At 44.5% G+C, this 12,352-nt stretch overlaps 1 protein-coding gene across 1 annotated transcript in view; it reads left to right on the forward strand.

Moving 5' to 3' along the window:
- Window positions 1–12,352, forward strand: part of IQCA1 (IQ motif containing with AAA domain 1) — a 100,480-nt gene that overhangs the window by 66,907 nt on the left and 21,221 nt on the right. Inside the window, exons 11-14 of the mRNA XM_039703611.1 lie at window positions 83–172; window positions 6,643–6,704; window positions 9,305–9,387; window positions 11,765–11,872. Coding sequence (XP_039559545.1) covers window positions 83–172; window positions 6,643–6,704; window positions 9,305–9,387; window positions 11,765–11,872 — 343 coding nt within the window. The remainder of the gene's footprint in view (window positions 1–82; window positions 173–6,642; window positions 6,705–9,304; window positions 9,388–11,764; window positions 11,873–12,352) is intronic.

Below are 12,352 nucleotides of genomic sequence, written 5' to 3' on the forward strand. Positions count from 1 at the left end.
TGCTCGTTCAGCTGAACAACTGTCTGGGGTGAGGTGCAGACCAGAAAACTGAGGGACATTCCTCTGTGTTTGTCTTGGGCAGGTCGATGAAGTGATGCAGGAGAAGCTGCTGAGAGTCAAACAGGCTGTGGATGGAGAGACAGGTCCTCAGAGCAAAGCTGTCAAAGAGAAGGTGAGAGTAGCAAGGTGGGAGAATTGAGGGGCAGTCTCGATTCCATCAGTGCAAACCTCAGGGACAAACATGAAAATGTCGCCCCTAAACATTTACTGAGTCTCAAGTCAGGAACATCTGAAAATCTGTTCACCTGTGGGTGATTTCAGGGCCTTCTCCATTAGCTCTTGCTCTTTAACTTGTATAAATATTGCTAAGTGCAAGTTGAGCTATTCCAGAGATAAATCACTGCAAGATATTTCAGATTTTCACCCTCCTGACATCCTTGGATGCAGTCAAACAGCAAAATGGAAGCAATCCCTCTCTTTAGGGTGACCAGTTCAGATTAATAGTTTTCCAAGGAAAACAGGGATCTGGAGGCCAGTGAGTTTTCCAGCTGCTGGCTGTTTTCCTTCTGAATAAGGACTGGTTATTATGTTTCAAGACCATACACCAAAAAAATTCCTTCTGAATGTTTTGATGTAACCTTTCATTTGTCTGTAACACCACATAGATCACACACAGCCAGGTACTCATTAAGTTACTACATCCTATTGAAGGGCTTGGGAATTTGCAATTAAGCCAAGTTTATTTAGGCATAAAAAATGGGTTAAACCCTCCCCAAAACACAGCACATGTCATGTTCACATCTAGTTTTACAGCATTATCATACGAAGAATTCCACAGCTTGTGGTTCTCTAAAATTCCTTACCAAAGCATTTAAATTAGAGATCATGTCAGTGCAAAATAACTCAAAGCTTACACCCCACCACTCAATCAGCAGATCCACTTAAAACCCTCAGGGCAAATAGCCAACCCTAATCTCATGCTGTATTTCATTTCTGTAATACCTTTTAGCATGCAAATACTTGCTGTTGCTCTACTTCTACTCAAATTATCTTTAAAAATGCTCTTTCACCTGACAAACCTCCAGGGACAATCTAATAAGAAAAGACTGGGGCAGCTCTGAAAGCTGATCCCAATTGGATTCCTAAATCTGTTTCAAAAATAGTGGGGGCTTAAGACATACAGACAAAATATTACAACAATCTCCCCCAAGTTTTCATGGGCAGACACATTTAGATCGGCTGGTCAGTGCCCTGCTGCAAAATGTCACGCTGGAATTACAGAGCTTTATCTCAGGGGCTGGGTTGGGGGCTTTTTTCCCCTTCCATGTACTGTTGGAATAGCTTAGGGTGGAGGGAGATTATTCAACTTTTATCTTCCCAAGTTGTGCCAGTAACCGAGAGAATGAGGCAGGAAAAGAAGTACTAATTAGATAATGGAAATTCCTTAAAGATTTCATCTAAAAAAACCCACCCAAGCCAAAACAGTTCTATTTGAGGGATGGGGAATGAAATGAAAGATGCAATGTTAGTCAAAATATATCTTCCCTGTGCAAAGCCATTTAAAATGTCCATTCAGCATTGGCAAAGCCTTTTTCCAATTAGTATTTGCATAAATATCTCAGCCATAAACCAAACCAGTGCATACCTGTGCACACAGACAGATCTGCTCTAGGATAACCTGCTCTAGATAATAAGAATAATATGAGCTGGAAAGTTTTGGAAATAGCTCATTAACTTGTTATTTAGCAAAAAAAAATCTCTAGTTTTTCAAGCCACATCTGAGGTCCCATATGTCTCTCCTCAGCTATGCAACACAAAATAACAGGTCCAGGTTCTCATTGTAGCCAGGAGTGTGTCTGAGTTCACTGTGAAACATCCCCCTGCCAAAAACAAAGGGGATATTCTGCATTCTCAAGAGAATTCAACATTCTTCAGAGAAATCAGACCTTCTCCTGCACTCTGGCAGTGGGCAAGGGGCAATGAAAGGGTAATTTCTTCAGGAGAGCTTTTACAGGTGGAATTTTGTGTCTAGGGACCATCATCCCAATTTCCTCATGCCACATTTGGCCATTCCCTCTATTTTAGGGAGGGATTCTTCTGCTCTCTTTGTCAGGGAATAATCCCTACCAGAGGTAGGTGTTCTGTGCTTTTCCAAGCCTTAAGATGAGTAATTCACAACTGAGAAAATTTCTGTCAAATCCATATTTAAAACAAAAAATCTGCCTGACTTACAGGAACCAACCTGAGTTTTAAAGGCCCTTTTGTGGAGAATACAGCAAGGACATTTTGGAACTGGACTCTAAAGGGAAATTTCTCCCCTCCAGTCAGTGTTCCAGACATCTCAGGTCTTAGACTTCAGAAAAACAATACATAACATCTCCAGGCCTAGCCAGAGCCACTCCTTTATTTCCATAAGTTCTTTATCACTGATTCTCAAGCCTTCAAATACCACTTACTGCTAAAAGCTGACACTTAGCCCTACCAAGAGCTCTTTGAGCTCCTGAAGATAAGAGGAGATTCTTTGGAGTTTCTTCCATTACCAAAATATCCCTTGTCCTCCTCCATCCCCACCATTCTCAGTGCTGAAATTAAGATTACTCACCTGCATGAACTATTCTCTCTATAAACTTTGTAAAACTACAAATCCTCCCTTTGGCAGCTTTGTGGAAGAACAAACTTGGGTGAAAAGAATTGTTCTTCTCGTGACAAGTGGGTCTCCAGAGCAGTAGACTGATGTGGAAATAGCAAACTAAATAGACTGCAGCTAATACTCAACAAAGCACACTGCTGTTACTGGAGTCACAGATCCTGTGCCTCTTTCCAAGCTGGAAGCTCCCCACACCCACAAACTGTGCCACCCTTATGGCCCAGCACTGACAGGGGATGGAGCAGAGTGTCCTGTGTAAGAGACACACCTGGCTGGCCTCTGATTCTTCCAGAGAGCTCCTGGTCCCATGACTGTCACTGGAAAGGGGATGGGGACACAACAGAAACAGAGGAATGTGGGTCAGCTCTGCTCTAAACTGCATTTTCCTTCTCTTGGCACAGTGGCAGCTCATCCCCTGCCCAGCCAGGGCTCACCAAGCTGGGAGCACTGGGAAAGGAGAGGCTGAGGAAGGGCTGGCAGGGAGATGTCCTCTGAGTGGGGAACATGGCAGTCACTGATCTGGAAGTTACATTTAAGAGCTTATCTGAGCTCTTTCTCTCAAGCCCATTGTGCTGCTTTTCCTGCTCTACTCCCCCAAGGATTTATTTTTGATCCCCACTGCAGGTAAAGCAATGTATTGGAAATGAACACACCCCACACATACACAAAGGCATGGCCAGAATTCAGGGGAAAAAAAAGAAAAAAAAGACATAGAAAACCCAGGAAAGGGAGACATGAGAACCTAAGTGTGGAAAACTTGCTTCTGGACTAGGCCTCAACACAGCTTTGGAGATCCCTTTTTGGTGAAACTGGGCAGAAGCAAGAAAACCACAAGTGAGAAAGAAATAGAAATAGAAATAGAAATAGAAATAGAAATAGAAATAGAAATAGAAATAGAAATAGAAATAGAAATAGAAATAGAAATAATAGAAATATGGAGGCCAGGAGAGAAGCTGGGTGAGAACTGAGGGGAGACTGGGTTTGATTCCCAAGCCCTGCTGCATTTCCTGTAGCTGCTGCACCCAGAGCCCTCAGCCAGCTGTGGGAGCTGTCACCTCTTTGAATCCCAAATCCAGCAGGGATAGAAGATCAGAGTCCCTCATTCAACAAGTTTATTAATCACTAGGAACATCTTTGTTTGAGCACTTTTTCAGAGTCACAAGCTGCTTGTTTTATCTCAGCACTGCCAGAACAGACTTCTCAACCCAGGCCCAGTGCAAAGCTGCACTTGCTCAGCCTCCCATCTTAAGCATGATCCAAGGAATCCCTTAAAAAACTGGATCAGCTGCTGCTGGTTTCCCTTAAACCACAGGAGTGCCCTCCTGTCCCTGTTCCCCAAGGGAACCTATGATAAACAAGGAGAGGGACTTGTTACAACAAGGGACAAGGAGAAATGGCTTCCAACTAGAGTGGGTTTAGATGGGATATTGGGAAGGAATTCCTCCCTGGGTGGGTGGGGCGACCCTGCAGAGGTTTCCCAGAGAAGCTGTGGATCCCTGGAAGTGTCCAAGGCCAGGCTGGACAGGGTTTGGGGCACCCTGGGAAGGTGGAAGGTCCCTGCTGGCTGATCCTCCAAACCAGCCATTCCATGCCTCCATGACCTGTGGTGGCCATAGCTGCAGCCAGGACTTGTGAGATCCCAGCCAAAGGGTGCCACAGATCCTCCAGTTTCAGCCATTCCCCTCAGGGAGACATTTGGATAGCCTCTCCCTCCTGGTGCCATGCCAGCAGCAGCCAGTGCTCTGGAATTTGGTCTGAAATCAGGTTCTTCTCTGCTCCAACCTCTGAGCTACTCAAAGCATTTTGCTGAGCCCACAGAGCAGGAGAAGCCACCCCCTGAGCACGGGACACAGCCCAGTGTCCCTGCCAGCTGCCACCTGATGCAGCCCACCCCGTGGGAGTCAGCAAAGCAGGAAATCACCCAGTCGAGGGATGCCTACACAGGAGCTCAGCTGGCATTTCAGACAGAGCAGCGAGGAGATTTCCATTATAAATGAGCAGTGTGTTCACATTCATTAAACATTATCATTTCCTAAATAAAAGCAGTTCCCAGTAAGACATTTTGGAGACAAGCCATTGTCTACAATTCATATTTTCCCTTATCACATTTCAGCCTGTGCCAAATTCCCCACAAATGCTGTTGTTAATTAGGAAAACACATTTTTCCCCCGCACAGTTCATTTTTGTTTTGCTCTGGAGTTACTTTATTGGTGAAGCTGCCTTGAGGACAATACCAGTTGGCCAATAAATTCAACATATGCTTACTGTCTTTACATAGGTTGAAACGAGCTTTTCTTCCCAGTCAGACACAAATATATGTAATTTCTAGCTTGTTGGAAGAGAAGTTAAAAAGACAAAACAGGAGGAACAGCAAAAATAAACCAGTGACAGCCTCAATATTTCCACAGTTGTTAAAACAGCATGGCATGTGCTTTCTTCTTCCCATTCCTTTTCTTCAAAACAAAACCCCCCTGGCACAATTGGATGAATATTTGCTGCCAAACTTATTTATGTAAAGAAACCCTAGGTACAGTTCTCCAAATACAGAGTTGTTTGCTTTATCCTAACCCAAAACATCTCCTTTTATCAGTAGCTGATCCATGTAGTGCTGGGTTTAGGCTGCATTTTCATCTGCATTATCTTTGTGGCATCACAAACAGGAACAGGTGACTGAACCACAGGTTTCTTACATTGTGTCTATCCTTGAAAAACCAGAAATTGATGTATTCCTGAAGGCTGCTGATCTATTCTGTGAAAAAGCCCAGCATTTTCCAGATAATTGGATAGGATTTTTTTTAACTCAACAACACAGCCTCCAGAGCCCTGCAGAAGTATTCACTCTTATAAAAAAAGCAAAGTAAATGACTGTATTCCCAGGAAAGTGAACATAAACTTTTGGAAAGAATAAGCTGTCTTGTTCAACTAAGCATTTAAGCACGTGCTTAAATTTAAGCTGTTGGAGAAATCCCCTGGTGCACCAAGGTTTCTGTGTAAACAGCTCCACTGGAGCAGTGCTGAGGTGCTGTGCAGGACTGCAGCTCAGACACCACTGGTGGGCACTAACATGGATTAATGATGCCCTCTCCACACTGCTAATTATCCCTAACCATATTTATGGCTCCTGAGCTGTAATTAATGGAGGGGCTTGACAAGTCTGAGTCACATCTTCCTTATTTACATTTACCAGGAGTTTTTTTGGTAAGTTGTAAAGAAATGAGGCACATGAGTCAAAATCTTTCTGTGGTGAAATTGTGGAGAAAAGATGAAAAGAGCAGGTTGTGTTTTTCTGACCTCTTCAGCTTCTTCCCTGAGGCATTAGGGAAGAGAAGGATGTCCACTGGGTAGGAAGGTAGCCAGAGTCTCAGGAGCTTTTCCCCTCAGGGAAGCTGCTTAGATATTTTACTTCAATATATATCTATTTTTTAAAAGGTATAAACAGTCTCTCCAGCAGCTACTTGGACCCCACACCCTTTTCCTTCCTGCTTCCTTCTTGAGCAAGGGCCATGATACAACACCATATCCCCCCTCACCCACAGAACTGGGTTTCAGAAAAATCATGGAATAAGAATCATACAACTGGAAAAGGTCTTTGAGAGATCATCAAGTCCAGCCCTTAACCTGCACTGCCAAGGCCACCACTAAACCCAAGAGCCACATCCACACAGCTTTTAAACCCCTTCAGGGCTGGGGATTCCACCTCTGTCCTGGGCAGCTGTGCCAATAAATAAAAAATAAAAATTTTTTTAAAAAAAAGTCTAATATCCAAGCAAAAGGAAGGAAAGGAAGGAGAGAAGCTTCTTCCCTTGGAGCAAAATGACCCTGGGGTGCTTTCCTATGTAGCAGTGGCACTGCTGGTTAAGGATATGGTTTTTCCCTTTGGGCTACATACAAACTCTGAAACACTGGCTGTTCTGGCCCTCACTTTGCTGCAGTACATCCAAAAATATTTATCTGTGCTAAAGTCACTAACTCCTGCTTGCTTATGTGGTCCTCAGGGAGACAGGACACCTGCAAAGAAAAAGATATCTGAGCTGGAGAAAGATCTGACTCCTGACAGGTAAGGAGAACCTCTCTGCATTACATCTCCAATATCAGTATCAGCCTTGACCACCTTCACCACCAGACACAAATTGAAATCCCCATTCTGCTACCACTCACCACCAGGACCAGTCCCATCCCCTGCAGGCAGGTGAAGTGCAGTTGGCAGGGCTAAGCACCTGCAGCATTTCAGCAGGAGATTGGCCCTGGGTGCCTCTTTCCCCTTCTCTGCAGGTGCAGAAGCACCTGGCTGGTTTGTTGACTCTCAGATTTTTCATCCCAATAAGGGAGGCTGCAGACAGGCCCCTGCACTCTCCAAATCCCCTTCATTGCTGAGCTGTAGTGTACATGCCATAAATCAGTCTCATAGATCAGTAAGAGTCCTGGCAGACTTGAGGACCCTTGCTCTTCAAAGCACTCTTATTTTATTTGGAGTTTCTGAGAGGGTTTCTTCTTCTGCCCTGCCATTTTCAATGAGAGTGATGTGTTCCCTGATAATCCAGCCATTTTTCACCTGTGCACATCACCACAGGGAGCAGCTGATCCAGGAGCAGGGCTGGAGAACAGCACAGTGCCAAACACAATCAGTTAAATTCACCCCACAAACCCATTTGTGCAAGAACAGCTAGACCTGGACTGCATAATTTGGGTGTTGGCACCACACAATCAGCCAGTGATCCCTTTACCTGCTTTAAAATAAATTTAAAAAATTAAAAATCACCTCCAAGCAAATATTTAAAACCCATATTTTATGGATTATAACAGAGCAGGACATCTCCTACAGAACAGTGCCAAAGCCTGATATATTCCCTGCTTTTAAAACTGCTCTTGAACATACCTGCTTCTTTAGATGTAAACTTACCATGCAGCCAGCTGAAAACATGAACATTTTAGCAGCTGGCTTTTTATCTGGCATTTTGGCTCCCTGCTTTGCTCTTACCTGCTGAGCATTTCAGAAATAACCCAGAGAGGAGATGAATAACTGAGATTCAAAATCTCCCTTTTGGCCCAGTGAAGGGGGCTCCAGTCAGCAAAGACTGGTCACACCACCCTCCCTTGCAGGGGACATGCATCATTTAACTGGCACAGTAAAAATAATAAACCAGGAAAAGTAGAAGTCCTGCTCCCACCAGAGCTGCCAGCTTAGTCCCATTCCACCTTCTGCCTGTTTTATGATGCATTCCCAACATAAAACCACTGAGGATGAAAGCAAGAGTCAGAGCAGCAAAATCAACCTTGTTGAAGGTGCATTAAATTTTGGATTTGCTTATTGCTACTCCTACATTAATTGTGCCACTAAGACTGCATAAACATAAAACTCCTCAGCTGAAATGGAAAAAAGGCTGCAGACCTCAAATTATACCTGCAGGTTTATTAGCCAGCTGAGAGGCACTATTAAATATATTTATTGTAGCCAGACCAGGACATCCCAATTAAGATAGGTGAGAAAGACAGAATAATTGAGGGGAAAGAATGTGAAAACTGTGGAAAAACACTGAGAGATCTAAAAGACTAAAATCATTATTGTTTATGCTGTCAATACACTGAGAATTTCCGACAGGTTTATTCAGTTTACATCATCCTGGAAGCAGTATTATTCTATAAAACCAAGTGCCAGAAGTATCCTTGAAATTAATACTTAGAATTCCAAAAGAGAGCGTAGAGAAGATCCACATCAATAGAAAACCACACACAAATTTAAGTGTTTTAACTCCTTCATTATTTGGATCTACTTCCAGCCACTAATGGAGATAGGGAGAAACTTCCACTAGGGAACTTTTGCCCATTTGGTGGGATCCCAAACTGGTTTGGGTTGGGAGAGACACTAAAGCCCATCCAGCTCCAACCCTGTCATGGTCAGGGACATCTTCCACTATCCCAGCTTGCTCCAACCTAAAGCCCATCCAGCTCCACCCCTGCCATGGTCAGGGACACCTTCCACTATCCCAGCTTGCTCCAAGCCCTGTCCAGCCTGGCCTTGGGCACTTCCAGGGATGAGGCAACACTTCCACTCGACATTTTTTCCCCAATCCCCCTCTGACCACAGCCCTGCAGGTGGTGGATCTGAGTGAGGCATTCCCAGTGTGTTCCCAGAGAGATAAGGCTGTCCCACTGGACATTTTTGCCCCAATCCCCCTCTGACCACAGCCCTGCAGGTGGTGGATCTGAGTGAGGCATTCCCAGTGTGTTCCCAGAGAGATGAGGCTGTCTGTTGCCAACACAATAAATTCCAAGAAGAATTAATGAATTAGTACTAATTGGAGAGCTGGGTGAACAGGTATAGTAGTGTTAGGATTGCCATTATTGTGTAATTTAAAAATAATTTCCCAGTAATTGATATTAATGAATGAGTCCATTACACAAGTCATAACTGATCTGGCACCACCTGAAATGGGTAAATGGAGTCAGCAGGAGAGGGGGACCCAGCCTGTGAGGGAGGGAAAGAGATTGCTCAGCACAAGACAGAAACTGTGCTTATTGATTTCACACTGATGGCACTAATCATGCTACCTCTGAGGGCATTTATAAAGCTGGGGAAGCAAATAACTCCCAGGCTGGCTCAGTTCTGAGAGCACTGAGCTTTTCCTGACATTTCTGGGTGATGTCTCTTGCCTGTAGGGCCATTGAGTCCCTGTACCAGGAACTGGCAGAAGAAGGATTGCTCATCCAAGTCAAGAATGTGAATCTCTCTGACTACATTGGTAAGTACCCATTTTAGAGCAAACGTGGTGTTTGATCAAACCTCCAGCCCCTCCACCTTCACTGACCCCTATTTCAGTCAGGACTGAGTAAAAGTCACTGCACTTTGAATATCTAAAGCCAGGTATGCAAATCAAGGCTGCTCAGGAGCTTTCACTTCTGCTAATGAAGCCAGGACCTATTTGCAGAGCTGGTGCTTAACTCCAGGCAGCAACACCAGCAGCCTTGAAGGGTTGTGGATGTCACAGCCACTCTGAGGTGGAACCAGAACACCCTTTAAGGAGCCCTTGCCAGGCAGTGGCAAGACAGTGCCAGTCTAACAGAGCAGGGGTCATAATCCATGCAGAATATTTCCCAGAGAGCAGCAAAAATTGTACCTTGAGCTTTTGTGGTCTTTGGTAAAGACTCAGCCCCTTCCCTGCACCTCCCTGACTGCCCATGAATTTTGAGCAGTGCTTTGAGGCATATCTGGCCCTTCATTTGAGTAAGATGTGTCTCTGCCTAGTTCTGCATTTCACACTCCTCTTGTCTGGTTTCTGTTAGCTGCAACTGCAGCCAGACCTGCTTATCTATGCTCTACAGGGGGGGAAAAAAAGGGTAAAAAAAACCCCAAACCCCACATTTGCAGACTTTAGAGGGGTCTGACACCACACCCACAAACATTTGGTGGCACACAGTGAAATCACAGCATCTAAAAATAAAAAAAAAAACCCCAAGATTCAGGTGTTTCAAAGGCCATGGTTTGGATTGCAGCTATCCAGAACCAGAAGTGCTACAGGCTGATAATACAAGGCCAAGGCGGAAAGGACAAATTTTCTTCTATCACCCCCAAATGCCATGTTTATATAAACTCTTGGAAGCCCCAGTTCAGCCTCCAGAGCCTCTGCCCATTCCTCTGAAGAGCTTTAATTCTCTCAATTAAGTGTCCCATCCATTTCAAGCTCATTAAAGACCACCAAGTAAAGGAAGATTTTCATTCTGCCTTTGTTCTCCCAACCTATCAAGGTCACTTTTGTCCAACAAACATCCCCCCCCACAAATGCTTTTAAAACAGCACATCTCCAACCATTTTTTGAAATACAGAAAAACTCTCTAGAAGGGTCCAAGGACACAATCAAAGCCTGCAGAGAAAGAAGCCTTCATCTGCTGAGCCTTCCAGGGCTGGAGCCTAAGGAAGGTCACTTCCAGTTCCTGGGGAAAGGACAAAGAGTGGAACTGTGCTACACAGCCAGTAAAGGCACCGAAATGTCCCCCTCTATGACAAACTCACATCACTGAACTAATTTTCTTGGTGACCTTATCTAAATTAGTCAGAGAATATCCACTGTGATTTATGTGCAGTTGCAATTAAACCCTTTGATGCCTTCTAATTAAATCTGTGAAGATTAATTCCTATCCCATTCTTTTGATTTCTCCTTAAATAAAAGATAAAACCTGAAATTAATTTTATTCTTGAGAGGGGAGGGGGCAGTTGCACCAGGGCTTGTCTGCCTTTTTGCCCCCAAATTATACCTCCACTTTTGCTCTTAACCACTGCTAATTTGCCTCTGCTCCAGAGGCCTCTTGCCCTCTGCCTTTTTATCTCCAGTAAAACATAATATATTATTATTTTTCAATAATAATCACCATAATGGCATGTAATTTATGCTAAAAATAATCACTGACTACATCACAACTGGTTTTCCTGCTTGTGGCCCATCCTCCTGTATCTTTGTTCTCCAACATTGCTTGGATATGGACTTTGACAGAGAAAGCAATGTGATTATAGCTCTGCAACCAGAGCCAAGGCAAGATTAAATCGTTTCAGTTCATGTCAGGAATTTTTAGTCTCCTTGGGTTGTTTTGTGGAGGTTTTTTTGAACAAAAGGGGGGGAAAAAAAGAAGAGGTGAAGTGCAAAGCAGAGAGCCCCACCAAATGAGGTGACACGCTTACCCGTCTAACACAGCGAGGAGCTGAGATGGGACCCAGCCAGGGAAAAGCTTGTTAAAATAGCTTTTCCCCCTTTTTGAAATCCTTCTGAGAGCTCATGGTTCACTGGGATTCTAGCCCTGCAAAATCCCAAATCCAGGAATCCTTTGCCAGCAGCGTGATTTATGGCGCTGCTAATGATTCTTCTCCACAAAGTTTCTTTCAAAGGTTACTGGAAACCGTCTGCTCTCTGCTGAACAACTTCCACAGCCTGCTCAGCTTCAATTTCCCTTTGCACTTCACCTTTCTCAGGGCCACATTCCACCAGAATATTGCCCAGCTTGAGTCCCTGAGCCTGGCTCTGCTGAGTGTGCGTTACAGCCCCGTGCTGTGGCAGCTCCTCATGCCCTGAGTTATGCTTTCTACAACAACAGTGGCACGTTTGTTGAGCTCCTGCTTCCTCCCCACAGGCTACTACGACTGTCTGAGGAGCATCCTTCGTGACACAGGTGCCCAGCCCCTGCCCTCCATCCCAGAAGTCAGACAGCTCGTGGCACTCTATGGAATATTGCCCTTGGGTAAGAACACGCTGGGGCTTTGCTTCCTGCCAGGAACTGCATTTTACTGCCTTTGACAGGGTTGATTAGTGGCAATCTGAAGCATTTTGCAGTCTAATTGTTTTTCAATGAAGCCTTCAGAGTGAGGGCTGGATCACTTTAACAGTGCAGGGAGGCAGGTATCCCCTCCCCAGCCCATCTCTGTTTGCATGGCAACAGTTTGTGAATGGCAGCACATAAAGGGAGCCCACTTGGGAAAGATAATAGCTAAAACAAGCTCCAGTGATCAAAATTAATCAAGTTAAGGGAAGGGCTAAGGTTGCAATTTACCTTTTACAAGCTGGCTAATGTTACTCAGTGCTGCACAGTGCAATCGTTGGAGGAATTAGTCTGGATACATTTTGTACATGGCAGGGAACACTTGTAAATGCCCTTGCAGTTTTAATGCCAGGCTTAGCCAATATCTTGCAAGGCTTTGCTGGGTCAGGTTGTTTGCTTTTA

Source organism: Passer montanus, unplaced genomic scaffold (genome assembly GCF_014805655.1).
Source record: "Passer montanus isolate IOZ18808 unplaced genomic scaffold, ASM1480565v1 scaffold165, whole genome shotgun sequence".
Taxonomy (NCBI): Eukaryota; Metazoa; Chordata; class Aves; order Passeriformes; family Passeridae; genus Passer; species Passer montanus.